The sequence below is a fragment of the Galleria mellonella genome, unplaced genomic scaffold, assembly GCF_026898425.1.
Source record: "Galleria mellonella isolate WM207_F2 unplaced genomic scaffold, CSIRO_AGI_GalMel_v1 utg63, whole genome shotgun sequence".
Classification (NCBI taxonomy): Eukaryota; Metazoa; Arthropoda; class Insecta; order Lepidoptera; family Pyralidae; genus Galleria; species Galleria mellonella.
In genome coordinates, this window is record NW_026442130.1 from 5456941 (window position 1) to 5479999 (window position 23059).

Consider the following 23059-nt stretch of genomic DNA (forward strand, 5'->3'; position numbering starts at 1 on the left):
AATTTTAAACCGATTTCATTTGTGACTGTACTACAGATAAGGTGGAAAGATAAATTTGGTGAAAGAAATGTGTCGCACTAGTCTTCAATTATCCAAAATATATCGAAATGGAGAAAATTAAAGGGTCCTACTGCAAAGAATTGGTTGAAGTAGCCTTAGGATGACGATAGGTACTATTTTAACAAATGGATTCAACATATTGATATAACTCTAACTCTTTTAGCCTAGAGGGGTTTTTTAATGGATGATAATGGAATGGCAACCGCGCCTGCATTATTGGTATACACCGGGGGGCACCACTGAGGGATGATAAGGGAAAATGAAAGAGCAGGTAGGTTAGCTCATCGTGATAAATACACCTGGAATTCAGCACGATGGTTTCCAGGGGGGACCGCATGGAGGTCGACCTGTAATCCGCATTACTAACAATCACTCCCCCCAGCCTAGAGGGGTTAGAGGATATATTTTTGTAGTTTTTCAATATAAATTTATTTGGGAAATAGTTTACTAATATATTACGTTATTACATCCCTAAGTCGTATTTTTTTAACCGTCTTCATAATAGAAACGCCCACAAGAAGCCATCAAGATCCACCTTCCGTACGACACCTTTGCTACAGGTATGTCATAGAAAGGAACCCATAAAAGAATAGTGTGCATAAAATGTTTTTTTATACCACTAAAGGTGGCAAATATTATCACATATTAAATAAGTATACATATAAATAGTCAAAACGATAAAATTGTAAAAGATTCAGTTAAGTTATTGAAGTCTAAAATTATTTACTTATATTCATATGTATACAAACCATTCGTTGCTTTATATTTGCCGAGTGAAAATACATTGTATAGCAAAACTTCATAACAATTTCTCAATACAAGAACAAGCATTAGAAGAAATTGTTGTCTGTGGAATTGTATGCCTTCCGATTGATGAACTACTATAGTAGGGTAGAGCAGTATGTTTGCCACTTTATAACTTGCCGCAAATAATAACTAACTTCGCTAAGAGTTGTTCTTCGGAACAATCGACGAATGGTATTTATTATAACTTATTAACAACAAGTTACTAGTCATATAAATGGTGCTTCATTTTTTATTAATTTTATTTCTAGCTATTGTGGAGTTTTCTGTAGTTTCTTTTGAAATATTTTGTGGGATACAAATTACCCCTACCTATCCCCTATTACCCCTTCCTTTACCGTGGGTGTCGTAAGAGGCGACTAAGGGAGGGCGAAGTATGGAACAGCATCCCTCTTAAAACATCACTAAAAGCTTAACTGCAGTTGTCAACCCGCCTGCCAAGCGTGGCAACTACTGGCAAAACTCCCTTTCTGGGGAAGGCTTGTGTTCAGCAGTGGACAGTTAAGGGCTGATATGATGAACTATGATATTACTTATCATATCATCATAACAGCTGTTATGTCTAACGGCTGAATATAAGCCATGATGATAATAGTATTAACGTTTGTTATTGATTGCTATAAAAATAAACAGCTTTTAAGTTTATAGCGTTACATGAGTACGAGGACTATGTTACACTATAAAAATAATCCTTGTATACTAGGTCATAAAATTTCACAACATTGTAACATGCTGGATGTCTTATAAGTACTACGAGTAAAACACTATAGAAGCAATTTTAGATAGATAGATAGATAGATATATCGTTTATTTGTTTGTTATTAATCACACACAACATGTACATAAGAATAGATAATACATAAAACAACATAAGATTTATAAAATTGTGTTATTATGTGTGATCTGCAGCAATACAAATTTTAGTATGATTATGTAGCTTGGAGTTACATAGCACATAATTGAATATGTATAATAAGCTGCACTTCAGTAGTGCACTATTTTTTTATATTTCTTTATGGGCAGACAACTAAATATATATCTTTGACATAAATATTGTCATCATCAATTCTTTTCAGTTCTTTCAACTGCCCACTGCTGTACATAGGCCTCCCCATTAAGGAAGATTTGCCAATAATTGTTACGCCGCTGACAACCACAGTGACGCTTTGGTGATGTTTTAAGAGAGACGCTGTTGTCTATCTTTTGACCATTAAATTCCCTTAGTCGCCTCTTATGACACTCACGAGAAAAAAAGCAGTGGCCATTCTATGCTGGGACAACACGGTTTCAATATATATATATTGGGGAAAAGGGGTTGTTAGCAATGGAGTTTAACAGTCTCATTGCTAGCAACATGCTCTATCTGGTCGACCTATCTGGTTTATCTGGTCTACGTGGTTCCCCCTGGAAACCATCGCGAACAATTCTTGTTAAATTCGTCACGATGGGCTAACTGACCTGCTTCATCCTCGCCTATCATCCTTCACTGGTACCCCGCCGGTGTATACCGACAGCACGGGTGGGGTTACCATTCCATAATATATATATATATATATATATATATATGAATGCAGCCTAACTTATCAATGAATTGAATAGTATCTTTTTATTTAAATTTTAATATAGATTTATGTTCGAGCCGTTTGTAAGGAAGGCGGAAAATGTTGACGTTGCCTGTTTTACGAGGACCGCTCCCTCAAGCATAAGTAGTACACTAGTATCCGAAGCTTTGTACACAAAGATTTACAAATCTTATCAACCCTTTATCCTTTTGCAAGTTGTTTGATTTTGACTTCAGTGGAGTAGATTCAATTTGCGGTTTAGTTACGCTAGTTTGTTTGCTCATCGGCAAAAGATAATACTGAGAATAGTTCAGATGAAATTATTTTCATGAGAAACGATCATAATTATTCATACACTTTTAGCCTTTAGCCCCTACTTCGTATGTGTGGATTTCAGAAGTAAGAAAACCAATGACCATTTCTAGATGGCGCATCAAGATAAGACATATACTAGCTATATGTAATTTATATTTTTAATAAATGAACGAATGAAAATTCTTTATTGATCCCTTTAAAGAATGATACAGATTATAAAGATTATAAATTTGTACATAAACAAAATGAATAATTTGTAAACTTAATTACATAAAAGCAAAACAAAGAGGCAACAATGGGCGGCCTTATCGTTAAATAGCAATTTCTTCCAGGCAACTTAGTACGTTGAAGGTGTAACCTTCAGGATCACAACTGCAAAAGCCGAGTCCAATTTTGTGTAAAATTTTTGCGTGTTGCCGAAACAAATATAGAGATAGACTGACAAACAAAATTTATATAAAAAATGTTTTGGCCTCTATTGCCCTTATTAAGGCCCCCTCATAAACATTTCCCATGTATAGACATCGTCCAGTTACAATTTTATTATATTAATAAGATTTTAATCTGCCTTAACTAGTTGTTTAGAAGAGTAGGAAGACTATAGAACATAAATGAAATAAATAAATATGCTTACGATTACATTTCCTAATAGGGTAGTCAAAGCATTTGTCAATTAATAACTCAATAAACCACATTTTGCTAAGAATGTAAAAAAATAAATATATGACATTTTTATGATCATATATTTTTATTTCTCGACACAAAAAATTGGTCGACATTCGTTAAGGCTATCAGAAATTTGATTTTTCATTCTGTGGCATCTGTCGAGGCGATTTTTAATCAAGATGGCTTTTAGGTATGTTTAATGAATATTTTTCAATTTGGTCATGGGGTTTTAAATTTTTACTTACATTTACCACTGAATCTCTTGGTCGAATGATAAAAAAGTGATAAGATAAGATAACTTGGCCTTCTGTACAATTTGAAATCCATTGACATTATAAACTGTCTTAAATGCAGTAAAACCATCAACAACAAGTTTACTCTTAACCATTATATTAATATAAAGCTCGGATAAACAGAGAACTTTAGATAATTTGGTCTTGATTAGTGTTGTTTTAATCGTTGAGAATCGATTATAAATCGATAAACCAATGAAACCAATGAAAAAAAAAAAATGAAATAAATCAATAATTACATATAAACAATGATACAATATAATCGATTATACACAATAAATTCATTACATTTTAATGTAATAGCTACCGGTTTAACATACGTGTAATTTGGTCCAAAAAGCTCGACTAGTTTCAGGACCACTCGGAACCCTTAGTCTTGAGCAGTTATGACATGAGCAAGAAACTGATTATAATATGTACTTACGAAACTATTAACAATAAAATTTATTATAATTGACGATGATTATCTTTTTTATGATTTTTATGATATTAACATGTATGGCAAACAAGTAACGACCCACCTGATGGATTCGCCTATAGATATAAATATCACGATGACTATTACATAATACAATATGACTACCATAGTAACCTTCTTGCGTTACTATTCTTGAGGAACCTGGTATTATGCCTCCAAATCCATAGTGGATTGAATGATATAACTCATAAAATTGATAGAAACTACAAGAATAATATTAATAGATACTATTGTTTTGAATTTGCTACCGATACAACAATTATTACCAATATTACTGCATATCGCGATCGATTAAATTACTTCAATCTTTTACATTGATTCTTGATTCTGTCAATACGCCAATCGATATTTCCATTAATCCGAATGACCTCTATCGATAATCGATTGTAAGACAACACTATTCAGACTCTAGAACTCGGCTGACGTAACAATGACGTCCGCGGTCAACAATCTCGCGTTTTATTTGGACCGAATCACGCAAATGTTAGCAGAGAAATTAAACCTGAAGGACAATACTAACAGGAATTAATACAGCAAAACGTCGAACTTTAAATGGAAACAGTTTATTTGCATCGTAGACTGGAAGCCTAAAAGTTGATTGAAATTCAACTTCGAATGGAATATCTACAAAATAAAAGTTATTCAATACAATCAGCTTTAACTTTAACCTACCTATTCTCGAGAGACTCTACAGAATTACCTTGTGGAATTGACAAATTCAATTAATCATGAACTTCTTTCCCCACGTTAAACAGTATCGAGAAGTATTGTCAGTGTGTAGGTGTATTATGATGTATTTTTTTATACTTGGTACAATTTGTAAATATGTTCTTATCGAAAAAAAGAAGATTTTAATGTTAAATATTTATATGTTAATTTTTTATCAGAGTAGGTTGTAAGAATGGTGATGAAATATGTATTGGGTACTTACCTTTTCTTCACGACGGCTATGAGAATTATATGTTGAGTGTTTTTGATTCCTCTTATTGCCCTGAAACAAATGAAATATTGTATTGTAGCAAAATATTATAGTCTTAAAATATTATAGAGTTAGTGTTAAACTATATTATCCCAAAAATTGTAGTTGTATTAATTAATTGAATTGAATTTATTAAGACAGGCCGATACTAAAATGGCCAGAAGGAGTTTAATCTATCCAGTTATATAGCTATTGCCTCCTTACTTTTTTGCATTTGCACAAAAATTTCAAAAAATTCTTTCTTCGTACACGTTATAAAACCTATTCTAAATACTATTATAAACCTATTCATAGCCCCGTTTTGTGTGGTTTTAATTTCATCATCTTCATCAAATTAAAAAAGGTAACGTGTCATATGTTACCTTTTTTAGAAATAATTTATAAACCTTTGTAGATTTTTCTAGCGTCAATTGAAGAATCAGGTAGATTTTTGTGTGTTAGATCTTACGAACGAGCTGTCCGAGACTTTCTGATTTCTGACCAAATTGACCAAAAAAGATGGATATTTTGATTCAAGATTGGAAACCATATTCTCAATTCGTATGCATTATCTAGTATATAAGTGTGAACTAATTTTGATAATTCAGGGTTTATTCTAGTATTGGTTTTATATTGATTTAGTCACGAGCTAGTATTTTTTGTAGAGCAGAATCTAAATAATTTATAAGACATTTTCTTTATGTACAGAAAACAGACTCAGTTAATGTATCACGTCGAAACCATAAAATTTGGACCGGGAGAGTGGATATATCAAATGTCAACGTAATTGAATTAAATTGAGTTCCTTTGTGATGTGAGTTTTTATTTCCGTACGAAATGGGACCATATAGACTTTCTACCTAATAACTTTCATAGGAATGTAACTAAGCGTAACAAATTTAAAACATGTAGCATTTGATGTTCATTTGAAAATATCTTTAATTAGAGCGTATATTTTGTGAGTGGCGATTAAATTTGCAATTTTCGTAAGTCCTTAAAATTAAAACCGATTAATGTTATTAATGAGAAAGTGAGTTTGTTTATTTATTACCTCTTATCATCTTAACAGCTTAACCGATCGTTACGAATTTTTGAAATTTCATATACTACGTTCTATATGGGATGGGGAAGGACATAGGTTACTTTTTATCTCGGTCATTTAATATAGAACGGTGAAGTTGTGGCTAAAAATTAGTATTATAATAAATTACCGTACAAAAATTTAAACATGGTCTGAATGGAAGTATAACATAGACAATCATGTGTTATGTACTAGCTTTATCTCATGACTTAGCCCGCGTGAATTAGTGCATATAGCATATACTATGCGCTAAGTTGGAATATGATCTACGTGTGTACAAAATTTTATTCAAATCTGTTTAGTAATTTTTGCGTGAAAGAGTGACAAACATCCATCTACCTATTCATCGTTACAATCTTTCGCATTTATTATATTAAGTGAATTATATCGAATACTTGTGTGGGAAAGCCAGGTTTTTGGGCTTATATAACTGAGTGGCACAGTTTACATATCCTGTGATTCTTTTAATTCTTTTGACCATAACTACACCTTCCATCAAGAGGTGCTAATATTTATGTTGAAAAAATAGTCAAAAAAGTTCAGATCCGTAACAAATTAAATTCTTGGAAAGAATTAATTAAGAAAACAGAATACAGGGAAATGTTGACGTAAGTAGGTATTTTACAGTGAGTATTACGTTTTCATAATTAATTGCGTAATGCGATTATGTCGCAATATAAATATGTCGAAAGATTGATCCTTTCAACTTTGTAAGTCGAAATTGCTTCGTTAATAAAAAAATACGTCAATAAATACTTTTTGGTTCGTAATGAAATAACATCAATTTACAACAGGACTGTAATGGAAGTTGCAAAACAGTTATATATTTAAGCGACTTTCAATACAACAGAAATATACAAAAAATACAGGCAAATATAAAAACCAATTTTCCCGTATTTTTATATTTATGTGTTGTTATTGTCCTTTATATTTTGTTTTTCTATTAAAATACCTAATCTATACTCATTATCCTATTTCATAATATTTATGTTTAATTATAATATTGTTTTTTATTATAGCGTGACCTGTGACCACACTTTCCTGAACGAACACAGAGACAGCATGATTTTATTTTTATTATAATTTTGAATGTAAGTTTATTTGTTTGTTACATACATTATTTATTCAAACTTTAATGCACAGTGAAAATATATGTACATTCGGCTGACACAATACCGGACGGTGTTCTCTACCAGTCAACCATTGGGTAAACAGAGAAATAGATAGGCGGTGAATTCATGAATTGAGGAAATATAAAGCTATACTTAATATATTCATATATTATAAACATATAATTAGACTAATATAAACACTATTAGGTAATATATATGAATATATATATATATATATATATATATATATATATATATATATATATACATATAATAAATATGTAAGTTATTACTATATCAAATAATTAACTGTATCAGAAGTATAAGACATTATTTAATTATTACATCTTAGCTTCTTAACAGTTCAAAGAATTGTCATAAAATTTAGTATACATATATCATTTCGATGTAGAAAGACACACATTATTATCTCGGTCACGTGGAGCGGACAACGTCACAGCTAAATACTAGTTCAAATTTAATTAAAAAATACACCGTTTCACAATAAATGCTTATGAAAGGACTATATGCTATAGATAGCGTTTATGTACAATAAGGTACAGCACAATGAAGTAGAAATCCTATTGAAAGGCTCGAAATCTAAATGGCGACGAAAGACCTTCAGCCCCAATATTCAGGAGCACACTCGTTTTGCGTTAGCATAGAATAATACACCCAAGAGGATTATTTAGGGAGATCACAGCGAAAATGTAATCTGTGGCTCCTGCTTCTACAAATAACGCACACAAGTTCATTTTAGATATTTATAAAGACTCTTAGACGTATTTATTCTACGTACAAGTACTCATATATCGCCGTGTCGGTCCCGGTATAGAATGGGCCACCTCTTCCTTTCCCGTGGGTGCCGTAAGAGGCAACTTAGAAGATTTATGGTCGAGAGATAGTCAGCAGCGTATCTGAACAATGCTTTAAACAACACCAAAAGCCTGACTGCAGTTGCTAACCCGCTTGCCAAGCATGGCACCTACAAAACTCCCCTTATGAGGAAGGCCTATGTCAGTTAACGACTGATACAATAATACGAGTATATATTTGATGTAACTCAGCTTAAAATGTTAATTATGAGTTATTTGAATTCTCATTAGTATTTTCATATGGATGAATGTTCTGGAATTATAAATCCCAACAGTTATTTATTTGGATTGTTCACCTGTTTGTTGCTTAACTATGTATAAACGTGTTAATGCATTAAAAGAAATTTTGTGAAAATATTCGATATACGTTATTATTATTTACGTGGGCAGAACCGAGAGATAAAGTTAATGGTAACATCATAACCGTCTAAGAACCTATCAAACTGTCTTTTAGCTTCATCTTTTATAATTTCGTCGCGGTAATTTGGTTAAGGAACTCCAAAAAGCTTGACAGCACGATGCATAAATGAAATCGTAAAAACCTAGGTGAATACGATTCGGGATCCTATAGATCTTATATATTTTATGGATTAATACTTCTAAGTTATTAGGAGTTTGCCTCGTTCTTTGAGTATTATCGCTCAAAGATTCAACCATTGAAAGTTCAGAAGGTGATTGAGTGTCGAAGTTTGGGTAGGCAGGAGACTCGGGAGGGAATATTTGCATGTTTGCTTTTTGACATTTGCACAATCAACGAGACCGATTGTTCTCTAAATAGAAATATCTCTATTTTAGATATAGTTTCTAGAGATTTATAATCTTTATTGATATTGTAAATATATATATATATTATTGTCTATTAGATATAACAATTATCTGTTTTGTATTACCCACAATATGCCTATATATAATATACCTGATTATGTCTATTTAGAGGCTTAATATGTAATAATTTTGTCACTAAATTTTCTATTTGAATGTAATAACGACCAGTTTAACTCACATGTATTTTAATCGAAAAAGCTCGGCTAGTTTCGGAACCATCCGTGACTCTTAGTCATGAGCGTATGTAACATGAGCACAAGTTTAACTGATTATTATTACAATAGTAGAAGTTTTTATTATTAATAAATTATTAATTATTATTAAAATATAATATGTACTCACGAAACTTTTAACAATAAAATAACTAGTTTTTCAATAAATTTATTATCTTTAATTAATGATACATTAACAATGGGACAATCGTTAAAATCCTTTAAACCAGTTATTACATAATTTTATTCTGAAACTTCTACTTCATTGAGCCAATATACAGTTAGGCACTTATTATTGTCTATGTTTCATTTTAATTAGGTATTATTTAGTTTTATCTTTAGTTGTACGGTTTTTACCCTAGAATATTCTATAGTTTTCTTTCAGCTTTTCAAAGGTTGATTGAAAGAAATTGCTGTGGGGCCAATTTGTAAGTATATCCTTTCAAATAAAAAAGAATTTTCTAAATCGGTTTATAACTGACACAGTTATGAAGTAACCGAATTGAAATCTTATCTTCTCTTTGAAGTCGGTTGAAGTTATCAGATTTAGCAAAAATGTGGTTAAAATGGCAACACTGTTTGATAGATTAATATGTATTTCGAATACCAACGCTATATCAGTGTACTATTAAATGAAAGGGAAGCTCGTAATTTCGGCATAACTCCCCACACTAGCATTATAATGATGGGCCGGGAAAGTGGCTGCCTTAGCAACATTGTTCAGTTCACCGCGCTTACGTAAGGGATGTGTTTAATTAATGTACTCTCAAGAATTCATCTTTTGGGACATATTTCCCCAGGCTACTAGGTACGAGGTATTTTAGAAAGATAAAGTCACGGATAACAACTAAGTCTAATTAATTTTCGTATAGATTTTATCTACCTATAATACCTATATGTTATAATTATTTAAGCTTGAGATTATAATTATTTAATTAAGGTATTAATTATATTTTAATTAGAAAATTAACCACATTGATTTACTTGTATTTTATTTGAGAATGTAAAGCTATTGGCTTCGTGTATCTATACTAATATTATAAAGAGGAAAGACTTGATTGTTTGTTTCTTTGCAATCGATAAACTCAAAAAGTACTCGAGTAGTTTTAAAAATTCTATAATTTATAGAAAGCTACATTATCAACGAGTAATATAGGTCACGTATTATTAAAAAAAAAATGGAGATTCCTACGAAAGGTCATCACATATCGTCGTAATATCAACAGCTAATTGTCTACTACTGTCCCTCCGCCGACAAGGGAATTTTGCTAATAGTTGCCACGTTTGGCAGGTAAGTTGGCAAGCACAGTTAGTCTTTGGTGATGTTTAAAGAGAGAAGCTGCTACCTATCCCTCGAACTTTAATTTCCTTTAGTCGCCTCTTATAATACACATGGGAAAGGAAGTGGTAGACTAATCTGTGCCGGGACAACACGGCCTACGAAATTTACAATAACCAAACCCAAAAAATGAAAAATTTGCCTATTAATATAAAATACTCATCTATCTATTTATTTATTTATCTATGTATTTATCTACCCATGTGAAATCAGGTTGGATTTCTAGATTGTGAACACAATATCTAAGTAACTTTTTATAGTGAAAAAATAATGAAATAATGTGTAATTACTTTTCATGACACAGCAACAAAGTACAATAAAGCATACATAGGCGCGAGTAAAATTTAAAATAAAACTGTACCAAGACGCTTGGCAAACGTGATAATAGCAGGTATTGGCCATTTCTTTTGTGACGAGGCCTAATGCCCGTCAGAAAGAAGTTAATAATTTACTATGATGACAATGATTTTTCGCCTTAATTGATAAATACTAATGTAAATTGATTGAAATTAAAATAAGGGTATATACAAGTAAGCCTACTAGTAATGTCTGTTTGGAGTTTAAATGGATTGCTATCGTGTTTTTTGTATCGTGTTACCACATTTTTTGTTCAGTTATATATTTTTTTTATACAACTTAGAATGGCAAACAAGCTGACGGCCCACCTGATGGAAAGTGGTAACCGTCGCCTATAGACATGAGCAGTACCATGGACATAACAGAGTATACTGTTTCGCCCATGATACCCCCCATGCGTTGCCATTCCTGAAGACTCAGGTGTTATTCCTCTGTACCCTGTAAATTCACGCCATATCCCACCCTTCAAACCGAAACACAGCCATGCAAACACAACTGCTTCATGGTAGAAACACGAAATATATTCAGTCTAGTTACATATATTAGTAAATATTGATTGAATCCATAAGTTTAATATAAGCGAATGAATAGATGTATTTATGAGTGAATGAATGATTGGATGAATTAAAAAATAATTGAATAAAATATTAGAAAGAATGATAAAATAAAAATGGTTATAGAAGTATACATACAAAAAAAAAATAAAAAATAGCATATACGAGTATGTTTGGTTTCTTAAAATTTTTGTTATACAACGAGCTTTGATTAAATTCAATTGAACTCGGTCACTTGTAATATTTAAGTAAGTATAGGACAAAGTATCATTCTCTACCTATCTAAATATTTGACATATTATAACAATTTGTACGTACAAAATTATTTCTACTAACTTTTTCTATTTTCACCGACGTATTTTTTTATGCGCCAAGGGGCGTGTTGAGTTATTTATGTACAAGAGGCGTAAGTATGTATATTCTTTTTATGGGTGATAATAGAATGGTAACCCTACTCGCGCTATTGGTATTAACCGGCGGGGCACCAGTGAAGGATGATAGGTGAGGATGAAGCAGGTCAGCCAGCCCATCGTGACGAATTCAACAAGAATTGTTTCCAGGAGGAACCACGTGGAGGTCGATCTAATAAGGAACATTGCTAGCAATGAGGCTGTCAAACTCCATTGCTAACAATCTCTTTCCCCTCAAGTATGTATATTATCATGAAGAACAAGCGTAATTGTATAATCTAGTATAGCCATGTAAAATATCATCGACGTAGGTGAAGAACAAATTTTGGTAGAAACAATTTTTTTCTAATTTTTTAACACAAATAAACATTAGAGATAGTAATGAAAATTAAGTGAAAAAAGCAAGTTGAAATAAATAAATTAAATAAATGTGACAACCCTGCTGAAGTGCTTGGTGGTTGAAACAATAAATGATGCCTCCCTTGAGAGGGACTGCGGGAGCGCGACGTCGAAAGCAGTAAAATGTTTGAAATAGTCGAAAGAGGATGTTCTCGATTCGTCTGTACTTTTTTCTCCAATTTTCTTTTTTCTTTTTACAATTGATGGAAGTTAGAAAAAGTAAACTTAATTGCACAAAACAAATCAGTATCATTATTACACGCCAAGACAATTAATAATAAAAAAACTAATTGGAGTTACTTGATAGCTGTCCGGAGATATGAAGGTGGATTCATTGATCAAATTTTTAAATATTTTAATTTAATATAGATAATTTAAAAAAATGCGTTCCTAAAGTTATTATTTATCCATTATTATTTGTCTAAAGTTCTTATAAGGTTTAATTGATAGGTAAAATGAATTGATTTAATTTATAAATGATAAGATTCATTCAAATGAATTCAGAAAGTAAATTCGAAGAAAAGAAAATTTCTCAGTTACTACGTAAAATTATTTGAAAAGATTATTGAAATTCCTATAGCTACTTTTGTACAAATGAACAAATTTTAAGAAAAAGCTTTTTTGTTTTTAAATATTTATGAATTGTTGTAAATGTCCGTTTTGTTTATAAATATCTAACTTCGATAAAAGAAGGATAATTGCACTGTGAGGGAGGATTGTTTACCAAATATGTCAAGGATAATGACAAGGGATTTATAAACATTTAAGCTTGGTTCTGGCAACTTACAAACATGTTCTTGCATTGTCTGAACATCCTTGAACTGGGACAAAGTGCGGGGCGTGTGCCAATTGTCCTGAAGGATGACATCAACCACGCCCCTATCAGGTTGGAAGATTAGAGACACGGGCACAATGAATACAAAGAATGAACATAATTATACACGCAAGATCGTATATGTAGTACGTCATAGCGTAATAAGGATATTGGGGATGTTATGAAATATCCAGAGATATCATGAACGTACAGATAATACTATACTAGTAATGAAAGATGTCTAATATAATACATTACGGCTTTTTATTGAAAAAATCTAGTGATATGACAAAATACTATAAGAGATACGTTCTGTTATATGTCGTTTCATCAAATTAAATGTATTAAAGTCTGAGAGATATTATGAAGGTTTTATAAATTATATATATAAACATCCATTATATATATTTTATCAATCGACCGGAATTTAAAAAAAAGGAGATTCTTGATTCGCTTGTATTTTTTTATGTTTATTACATCGTAATTATGTCAGTTATAAATCGATTTGGAAAGTTATTTTTTTATCTGAAAGGATATATTTACAGATTAATCTCATAGAAATTTTATCAAAATCGGTATAGTAGTTTATAGATAGTTTATAGTTTTTAGATCAGAAAACCTTATTTTGTAACAATTGAAGTCGGTTTGTTTGTGGGAAACAATCTTCATTTCTATTTATTTATATTTTATTTCATAATTCGAAAGTACGTACACGTACATTAACATAATGTTATGTTTTGATTTGTAGGGGAAAATGAATTATAAAACGATCGTTCATTTTACAATTCTATAATCATATATAAAAGGACTATTTTAGAATACACATCTCTACGTGAAGCAATAAAAAGTAAAGCGCCTAATAACAGAGACAGGAATAACGAATAGAAACAAAAAAAAAAAAACAATTGTAGATACGAGACAGGTATTTGTATGAAATTTTAATTTGTAAGAGAAAAATAATTGGTAATATTTATTTTACCGAAGGGACCGTTTTGAGCTCGTGAAATAAAGATACAGTGAAGTACTAAATTAATGTTATTTGATGTTATTAAGACTTTTTATTTTGGATCACTCCTTCCTTTCCCATGGGTGTTGTAAGAGGTGACTAAAGAAATTTAATGCTCGAGAGATGGCAAACAGAGTCCCTCAAACATCACTAAAGCCTAACTGCAGCTGCCAACCCGCCAACTAATCATAGCAACTACTGAATATGGTGAAGATCTATGTTCAGCGATGGACAGTTAATGGCTGATACGACAGCCCAGCAGTGGGTTGATGTGGGATGATTATATAGATAGATCTCAAACTCGTATAATGCTTCACTTAAATAATTCCTTCACTTATTATACAAAGCTACATTATTAGCGAGTAATACAGGCTGTATTTTATTAAAAAAAATTATCTATTTATCCATGTGAAGTCGGGGCGAATTGGTAGTCTCAGAATTATGGAGGTAGGTCGCCTCGACCTTGTGGCATTTGACGTTAGGAAAATGTTTACCAAGATTCAACGATCCGCTGAAGGATGCAAGGTGATATATGGGTTACGGACTTACTGGACCTTTAAAATCTCGTCCCTTGATACCTATTAATACATAGCAATCTTGCTCACCCCTCGAATAATTTGGCAGCCGCGCTATATCCGAGAAAAAAAATTACTCAAAGTACACTTACACGGAAAAGTGGATTTGTGATATAAAATATAAATATTATGTATACGCCTGTTTTATGAGATTTTGATTTGATTTGATTCACAAATTACTTTTTGCTTATATCGATGTTATATAAGAGAAGTAAATATCGAAATAGGATTATATGGCAGACGAGAAATTATCAAAGAAAAAGTTAAAATAGAATGAGTTTCAAAACATTCTTAATCGCTAGATACGCAAAAATAATATGGAGTCAGAAATGTTGCAATCTCGAAATGATTTCAATCTTAAATTTAAAGATGAAATAAAAAAAATATCATTGAATGGTAAAAAAAAATATGATGACCATTGAATGGTAGTTAAAAAAAATATAGTATAGTAGTATATATAGTAATATTTCTTAATTAGCCACTTAGTCTCCTATTTACAACAAAATGAAGTCCCCGACTTCATTTTGTTGTAAATAGGCTTCTATGAAGTTCATAATATTTACCTATTATTGTTTATACACACAGCAATTGTTTACAGTTAGAATCTTTTATAATTGTATATTTTCCGGAAGACGATTGTTGGTAACATGTAATGTTTAAATTTAAGTTCACTTAAATAACAATTTTTTCAGCGCCTAGTGACTCTGTTGTTAGTAATATCCTGTACCTCAACCTCCTTGAAAATTATTAACGAATTTGTCATGAGTCAATTGTCAAGAAATGAGTCAAGAGTCCTGGTTTCATCCTCACCTATCATAATTCACTGGTACTTCGCTAGTGTGTATTGTTAGCACAGGCGGAGTTATCATTCATTAAAAAAAAAACATATGTTAAAAGCACAGGTAAAGTTGCTATTCCATTTTTATTACCTAAAGATTTCGTAAGAAGCGGCTAAGGCAATTAAACATAATAAATCAGTATAGGATTTAATACTGTAACTGTTGGAAAGTGAGGTAAACGGCAATACAACTACTGCCGTCTGAAAAAATGGATAACCATAATATAAGTTGCTTTCAAAAACTCCATAGTTTATTATTTTTTTCTTTTTTATGCAACTTAGAATGGTAAACAAATTGACGGCCCACTTGATAGAAAGTTATAACCGTCGCCTATAGACATGGTCAGTACTATAGACATAACAAGAATATACTGTGTCGCCCATAATACTCTTCATTAACACAGAAGAATTATAATCAGTTAAGTTTTTTAATGCGACAGATTATTAACATGCTATATAATTTTGTTGAATGTTTGAAGTTGAGCTTAGAGCCTCGAGCGAACCTTCTATTGTTTCGTTGTTGATATTTCATTAGAAGTCAGTAAAGGGCCAGTTCTATTATCCTCTTGAACTAATAAGTACGTAGGTATAGGAGAGCGTCCTCTTATGGGCAAAGTTTCCATTGTTTTGAGGTTAACAAACACTATAATGCATTCTGACTGTATCTTATCATTCCTCATGAAAGGAATATATAGATATGATGTTCAAATAATTATTTTATTTAATTTACATTCCGATTTATCATCATTAGAATTATAGTTGTATATATATGTATATATATTAATGGATGTACATATAAGTATTAGTAACTATATATTAGTAATATATATTATTTGTATTTATTTTAGTAGTAAATGCACCATCTATTTAATTGTGCTGCTTGCATCATGATTATCTGGTAGAGAACGTCATTAGGTGTTAAGTCCGCCATATATAATTTACACTTACTTATTTAATTGTGCATTTAAGTTTCAATAAATACAATCAATATTTGTATTCTTCCATTCCCTGTATTGTATAAGGTAAATAAAATATGTATTAGGTATACACAGATTTAATAGTATTATTAAGAATTTCTATTGAACTAGCTTTTACCCACTACTTTGGTTACATGTCAGGGATATAAAAAAATAGCCTACGTTGTGCTCTGACCCATATAGTAAGTAATACATGCATACTAAACTTCATAGTGATTCGTTACGCTTTCAAAGAGCTAAGAGGTAACAAACTAACTCACTATTACATCTTATTTTATTAATGTACTCAAAATAAAGTGAATAGATAGAATGGATGACTCGTTTTTACTCTTTCACGTAAAAATTACTGAAATAATTGAAATGAAATTTGGTACACGGACAGATTATATCCTAATTTAGCACCAATAATAATAATAATAATAAAGCCTTTTATTTATTTCCATATTCCTAATATATTTACAGTATTGTTAGTATCTAATCTATTTTATATTTTTTCTTAATAACTAATTGTTAGTGTAATTCTTTCTTCGATTCTTGGATATGGACCCCTCTTTGGGTGAAGGCCTCCTCCATCTTTTTTTTTTAGCACCAATAGCATACTTTATATAGTGATTCACGCTAGCAAAGCCAGGGGATACAGCTAGTTTAAAATCTTAGTGAGCATTGTGAATTAATTAAATGTTTCGCATAGAGTGGCCTTAATATTAAGATTTGTGGGTTCCAAATGAATGCCTTCTTTGATGTCCTCAGAAGAACGTAACACTTAGAAGGCTTACTTGCTAACTTCATTGAGTGTGGTTGAACACTTGGTTTAACAAAGACTTGTTTTAATCAACTCAAATTAACATTATACGGATATTAAGCCTATTTAGAAGACAACGAGACGTGAAATTATTATTAAAACGTTATTAAAATATGTTATATATCTTTGAATATAAGTATATACGTGACATCTAGTTTTTACCAGCGACTTCACCTGTGTGATTAGGACATGTTGACCGGGATAAAAAGTAGCCAACGACCTTTATACTATGTGTATAGTAAACATAGTGATTGGTTAAGCTGTTTAGGCGCTAAGGGGTAACAAACAAACAAACTTATTTTCATATTTATAATATTAGTAAGGATTTAAGGTAGGTACTTGAATTTAGGAAACTTCTTGTTGGTTATCGATGTATGTGTGTTTCCGGTTGAAATCGCTTTTAGGGAGCACAAAATATTATAACAATGTATATGTATTCTATACTAGTTGCATCTCGCGGCTCCGCCTGCTTGTATCAGCATATAAAGTTATCTTTGTTCTTAATTAGGACATAATCTATCCATGTATCGTATTTAATTCAAATCCGTTTCGTAGTTTTTGTGTGAAAGAGCAACAAACATCCATTCACTATCATGCATTTTCGCATTTATAATAGTAGTGAGATTACCAAGTGACTTGATAATCCTTGTGTAACGTACTTGACAAGTACATATGCACTAACAAGCACTTGAGAGATGAAGTGCCGGTCTGTCCCTGAACACAGTTTGGGATTCTAATAAAATCACCAAGATGTCAAGTGTCGGTTCCTGTTTGAAGTTTATTAGTCTAGTCGAGTGAACACGAAAGCAATATCATTTATGGAACTCCATGAGACAAAGGGGCTCGTCCCTTGAAAGCTTTGCTTTCACGACTCCTATTAAACTCTTAAGATGTTTGTTGATGGCAGACAGATTAAAAGAAAGGATTTTCAACTTAAACACTTGGACATAAGATACTCTTCAGTTGTGATTAGACACTGGTTCTCGAAAGCCTTAAGATGTACATATGATTTGAAATAGCAGTCACGTTGTTATGATAAAGTTTATAAATGTTATCTAAAAATTTTAGCACATACAGAAAATATGTAAATTTTAAAACATTATTAAAAGATTAATTGCGGTTGGCAACCCGCCTGCCAAGTGTGGCAACTACTGGCAAAACTCCCCTTATGGAGAGGGCTTATGTTCAGCAGTAGACAGTTAATGACTAATATAATATTAATTGGTACATAACAAAAGAAGATTCGTGTATACTACTCATTACATGAATAATTTTAAAAGAGAAGTTAACCTTTTAAAATTTAAAAAAAAAAATGGCTAATTTAATAATTTTTTTAGTTATTTCATTGAAATTTGTCGCAAAACCCCCAAATTTCTTTTTATAAAAAAATAGTCTTCGTTAACCGAATTTTATTTTCGTCGGTGTTTGCGCGTTAAATATTAAAAGAATGACAATTTATTTTTCGCATTTTCATAAATAAATCTACCTACTAGCCCACGTTGTTAAAGGAAAAGCGAGTGTAATAAAATAAAAATAATTTTATCCCGGGCATGGGTCGTGCGAATCTCTTTTACATTTTACAGCTTCATCATACTCATTTTTAAATCATCTCTAAAGCTTTAAAAAAAATTGATTGATGTAATAGTATTTTATATTCTGAGATTAATTTTTGCGATACAATCGTTTATTATACAATAATAGGAAAAAGGAATTGCTACTAGTAAAATAAAAATCGCGTTGCTATTAGTGGCGGAGGCTGTCCCTTTGTATAGTGCATGTTTATTAATCTCCGTTGTAGTGCTTAGTACAACTATATATGCATATTCATATATATGTATGTATTATTTATTTGCGTATATTTTTGTTAGTATATCAAAAATTTTTATTATTATTATGTATAAGTATATTTTTATTTATATTGTTTATACTGCGTTTAAATTAATATTTAACCATTTTCTCTCCCATCTTTTAGTCTTATTATTTTTCTATTACACCTTGACCAGACAATTTAATTCTCTCCATCCTTGGGTTTCCTGAAAGGGATCGCTGTTTGGCGATGGGGCTGCCCATTGTTGCCTCTTTAACTTGCTTTTATGTAATTGGGTTTGTGGAATTTAAATATTCATTTTATGTACATATTGTTAATCTTTGTAATCTATGTCGTCCTTTGGGGGAAAGTTTTCATTCATTTATCAAAGAGTGATATGTAATATTATGGAGTTTTTTTAGTGGATGAACATGGAATGGTAATTCCGCCTGCATTAACGGGATACGCTGGCGGAGCACCAGTGAAGGGTGATCAATGAGAATGAAAACAGGCCAGTTAGCCCATCATGATGAATTTACCAGGAATTAACCATAATAGTTTCCAGGGGGAACCAAGAGGAGGTCGACCTGGTTGGGTATATTGCTAGCAATGGGATTTTTAGTTTCCATTACTAACAATCCCTTTCCCCCCAATATTATGGAGTTAGTAATTATCACTTGAGTGCTTGAAATTGATAGAAAATAACATTTGACTACCCTTCTTCTTTTTATATCTCATTATTGTTATCTGTGTATTATAACACTAATTGGTTGCCTTGTATTTGTGTAGTCCATGGAGATGGGGCACTGGTGACATATAACACAGGTTCTTCAAAACCTACCGCAAGCATCAGTGTCTCACAAAATTTGTCTTCATATCAATTTGTACCTCAAGTTGTCACTTTATACTACCTTTTGTGGAGAGAAAATAAACCATTCATTCATTCTTCTAATGGTATTTGCCATTTATTTATTAATTAGAATAAAATATTAAGCAATAGAGAATGTAATAAACACACATAATATATTTATCTATATTTCTTTTTTTTTATATATTTTTGTAAGGAATTCCGCAGCTGGCTTTTTAACCACAAAAGAATATTAGTGTATTGCTGTTTTGTGAGCAAAGCTTACTCAGCTTATTGAGTTGTGAGCATTTTGTGATACTGTGGCACACGCATGACGGGTAAATTTTTACTTCTTCTATGCATTTTACTTTTTATTTTTTTGTGTAAGTATTCCTTTATCTTTTTTCACTGTGCATGTCTATGTCTATTGTTATTTGTGCGCTGTAAGTAATGTAAATAAATTATCTATCTATCAAGCGCGTGAGAATTTGGAAACGACGGATTAACGCTTTAAAATTGGTATATTTGGATACACTTGCGCATAAATGACAAACATTAGTTATCTTACTTATTCTTATTCTTTGAAACATCTTTTTTAACGTTATTAATTGTCCATTGCTCATACGTATACCTTATATATTCCACAGACAGATAGAAGAAACGGTTCTAAGCATATTTGTATAGAAAATCATACTTGTTTGAATTGTAAATTATACACATAAAAAATCATTAGTATATTTTAAAGTGAGTGTTGTACCAATGAATGAATGAAATAATTTCTCTCAAAGGAAAGTGCCTGAAAATACGATAAAAATCTGGAGCCCCCGATAATAATACGGTGCGTCCAACTGTAAATTTTGTATGCGATGCTTAAAACAATTTTTCCTTTTATTTATTTTTATTTAAGAAAATTATGTTCCAATATTACTATATACGCCGTGTGATCCCGATATAGAATTGGCCACCCTTTCCTTTCCCATGGATGTCATAAAAGGCGACTAAGGGAACTTAATGGTCGAAAGATGGACAGTAGCGTCCATCTTAAAACATCTCTGAAAGTTTAACTACGAGTATGTTTGACAACCCGTCTGCCAAGCGTGGCAACTACTGGCAAAACACTCCTTATGGAGAAGGTTTATGTTCTGCAGTGGACAGTTAACGGCTAAAATGATGATGATGATATTATATAGTATTAATAGATTCTAAGTTTTATGTGCGGCCGAGGACTTTGCTTACACCATGTATATATGTGTATATACTATATTAGGAGATGAAATGTACTGCTCTCCATGGAATCGTGTTTACGTTGGAAAGCGCTTGGCAGCTTTTTCCGGCGTGAGAGGAGCCTATTGTCGTCCTAACGATGTTATGGGAGTACGATGGCTTCCTGAAAACTTTAAATGAATATGTACGTAATATTACATTTGTAAACATAAAGGTTGGAACGTTTACAGATTTTTTTATTATTATTACTCTATTATCTATTACTTTTTTAATCTCCATTCTTCTAATATCAGCCTTAACCCTTCTTTGCATAATGGTAGAAATTTACATCATAACATTGAATGCCATAAAATTATAAAAAAGAACAATTTAATTTTAAGTTGATCGTGTCTGGATACCTTTTTAATGTCCATTTCAGAAAAAAAAACATACCTGTCAAATTTATTTTTATAACCATTTTTCCTTTAATATTGAACATGAATTATATCACCTTGATTTATTTTACCGATAGAAAAAATCATGCATAGAAGGGTTAAGCTTATAGATATAGATGCGAGTCGCAGATATTCAATATAATTATAATAAAGAAAATAGAAAATGATCGATTCTTTTGAAAATATCATCTGTTTATAATATAAAATATTGGACATAATAAATGATGCTATTGAGATAACAAACATGTACTTAATACTTGATAAAGTACTTCATTCAAGTACCACACTGTGATGTCCATAATTACACACACACAAGTACAAAAATGTTTTGGCTTCCATCGTCAACTTAATCATATCCACTGTACACTATTTAATACAGATCTCCCCTTTGGAAGGTTTTTGGCAGTAATTGTTACGCTTGGCAGGTGGTTTGGCAACCGCAGTTAGGCTTTAGTAGTTTTAAGAGGAATGCTACTGTGTATCACTCGACCATTAAATTCTTTTAGAATGGAAGGGGTGACTCATTCTATGTTGGGCTACTACGTCAAGTTGGTATAGAAGATTAAACTTTTATACATTTCTTGAAGAACTGTATTTCTATGTTTCTTAATCTTAATTTTACTAGAAGAATGCTTCTTTAAAAGGACGTTAAACATTTCGATTTCAGACTGTACATATTCTGTATTCAAAATTACTTTGAATAGACTGAAGAGCCCTCACGTCCACTCAATGTATAGGTTAATTACAAGCTGGACAAGCACTTGAAATTGCAATATGCATACAGTCCACCGTCCAATTTAACTTTATAGAAATGAAAACGACGTGACGAGAATGAAAATGTGATATTTCGAAACATTCCCGACAGCCTGGCTTCAAGTAAATTCAAATACGAATTTTCATCTCTTAGGTATTCCAATATTTGAATTCTCTAATGAGTACCGCAATTTCTGTAACTCGTTACATTCAGGTGTATTTACATTGATTTGTATCTTTGTGCATTTGAAAAAATAATTTTAGTTGGTTTACAAGTAGGTACAATTACTTACTACTAGGATTATACCAGAGGGAGACTTTGTACAAAAGTTGCTTGCTGTCGATTGCTTGGGTACCTCTGTCCCATTCGTGTTTCAACCATGAAGCAGTTGTGTTTGCATGGCTGTGTTTCGGTTTGAAGGGTGGGATATGGCGTGAATTTACTGGGTACAGAGGAATAACACCTGAGTACTCAGGAATGGCAACGCATGGGGGGTATCATTGGCGAAACAGTATACTCTGTTATGTCCATGGTACTGCTCATGTCTATAGGCGATGGTTACCACTTTCCATCAGGTGGGCTGTCAGCTTGTTTGCCATTCTAAGTTGTATAAAAAAAAAATTACGATATTGTCCACGTGACCGATGACAAAAAATATTTTATTATTGTTCAGACTATAGG

At 31.7% G+C, this 23059-nt stretch overlaps 1 protein-coding gene across 6 annotated transcripts in view; it reads right to left on the reverse strand.

Moving 5' to 3' along the window:
- Positions 1-23059, reverse strand: part of LOC113521626 (high affinity cAMP-specific and IBMX-insensitive 3',5'-cyclic phosphodiesterase 8) — a 248054-nt gene that overhangs the window by 43383 nt on the left and 181612 nt on the right. For all 6 annotated transcript variants that reach the window (XM_031909840.2, XM_031909839.2, XM_026907212.3 and 3 more), the window contains one exon: positions 5110-5169. In XM_031909840.2, coding sequence (XP_031765700.2) covers positions 5110-5169 — 60 coding nt within the window. The remainder of the gene's footprint in view (positions 1-5109; positions 5170-23059) is intronic.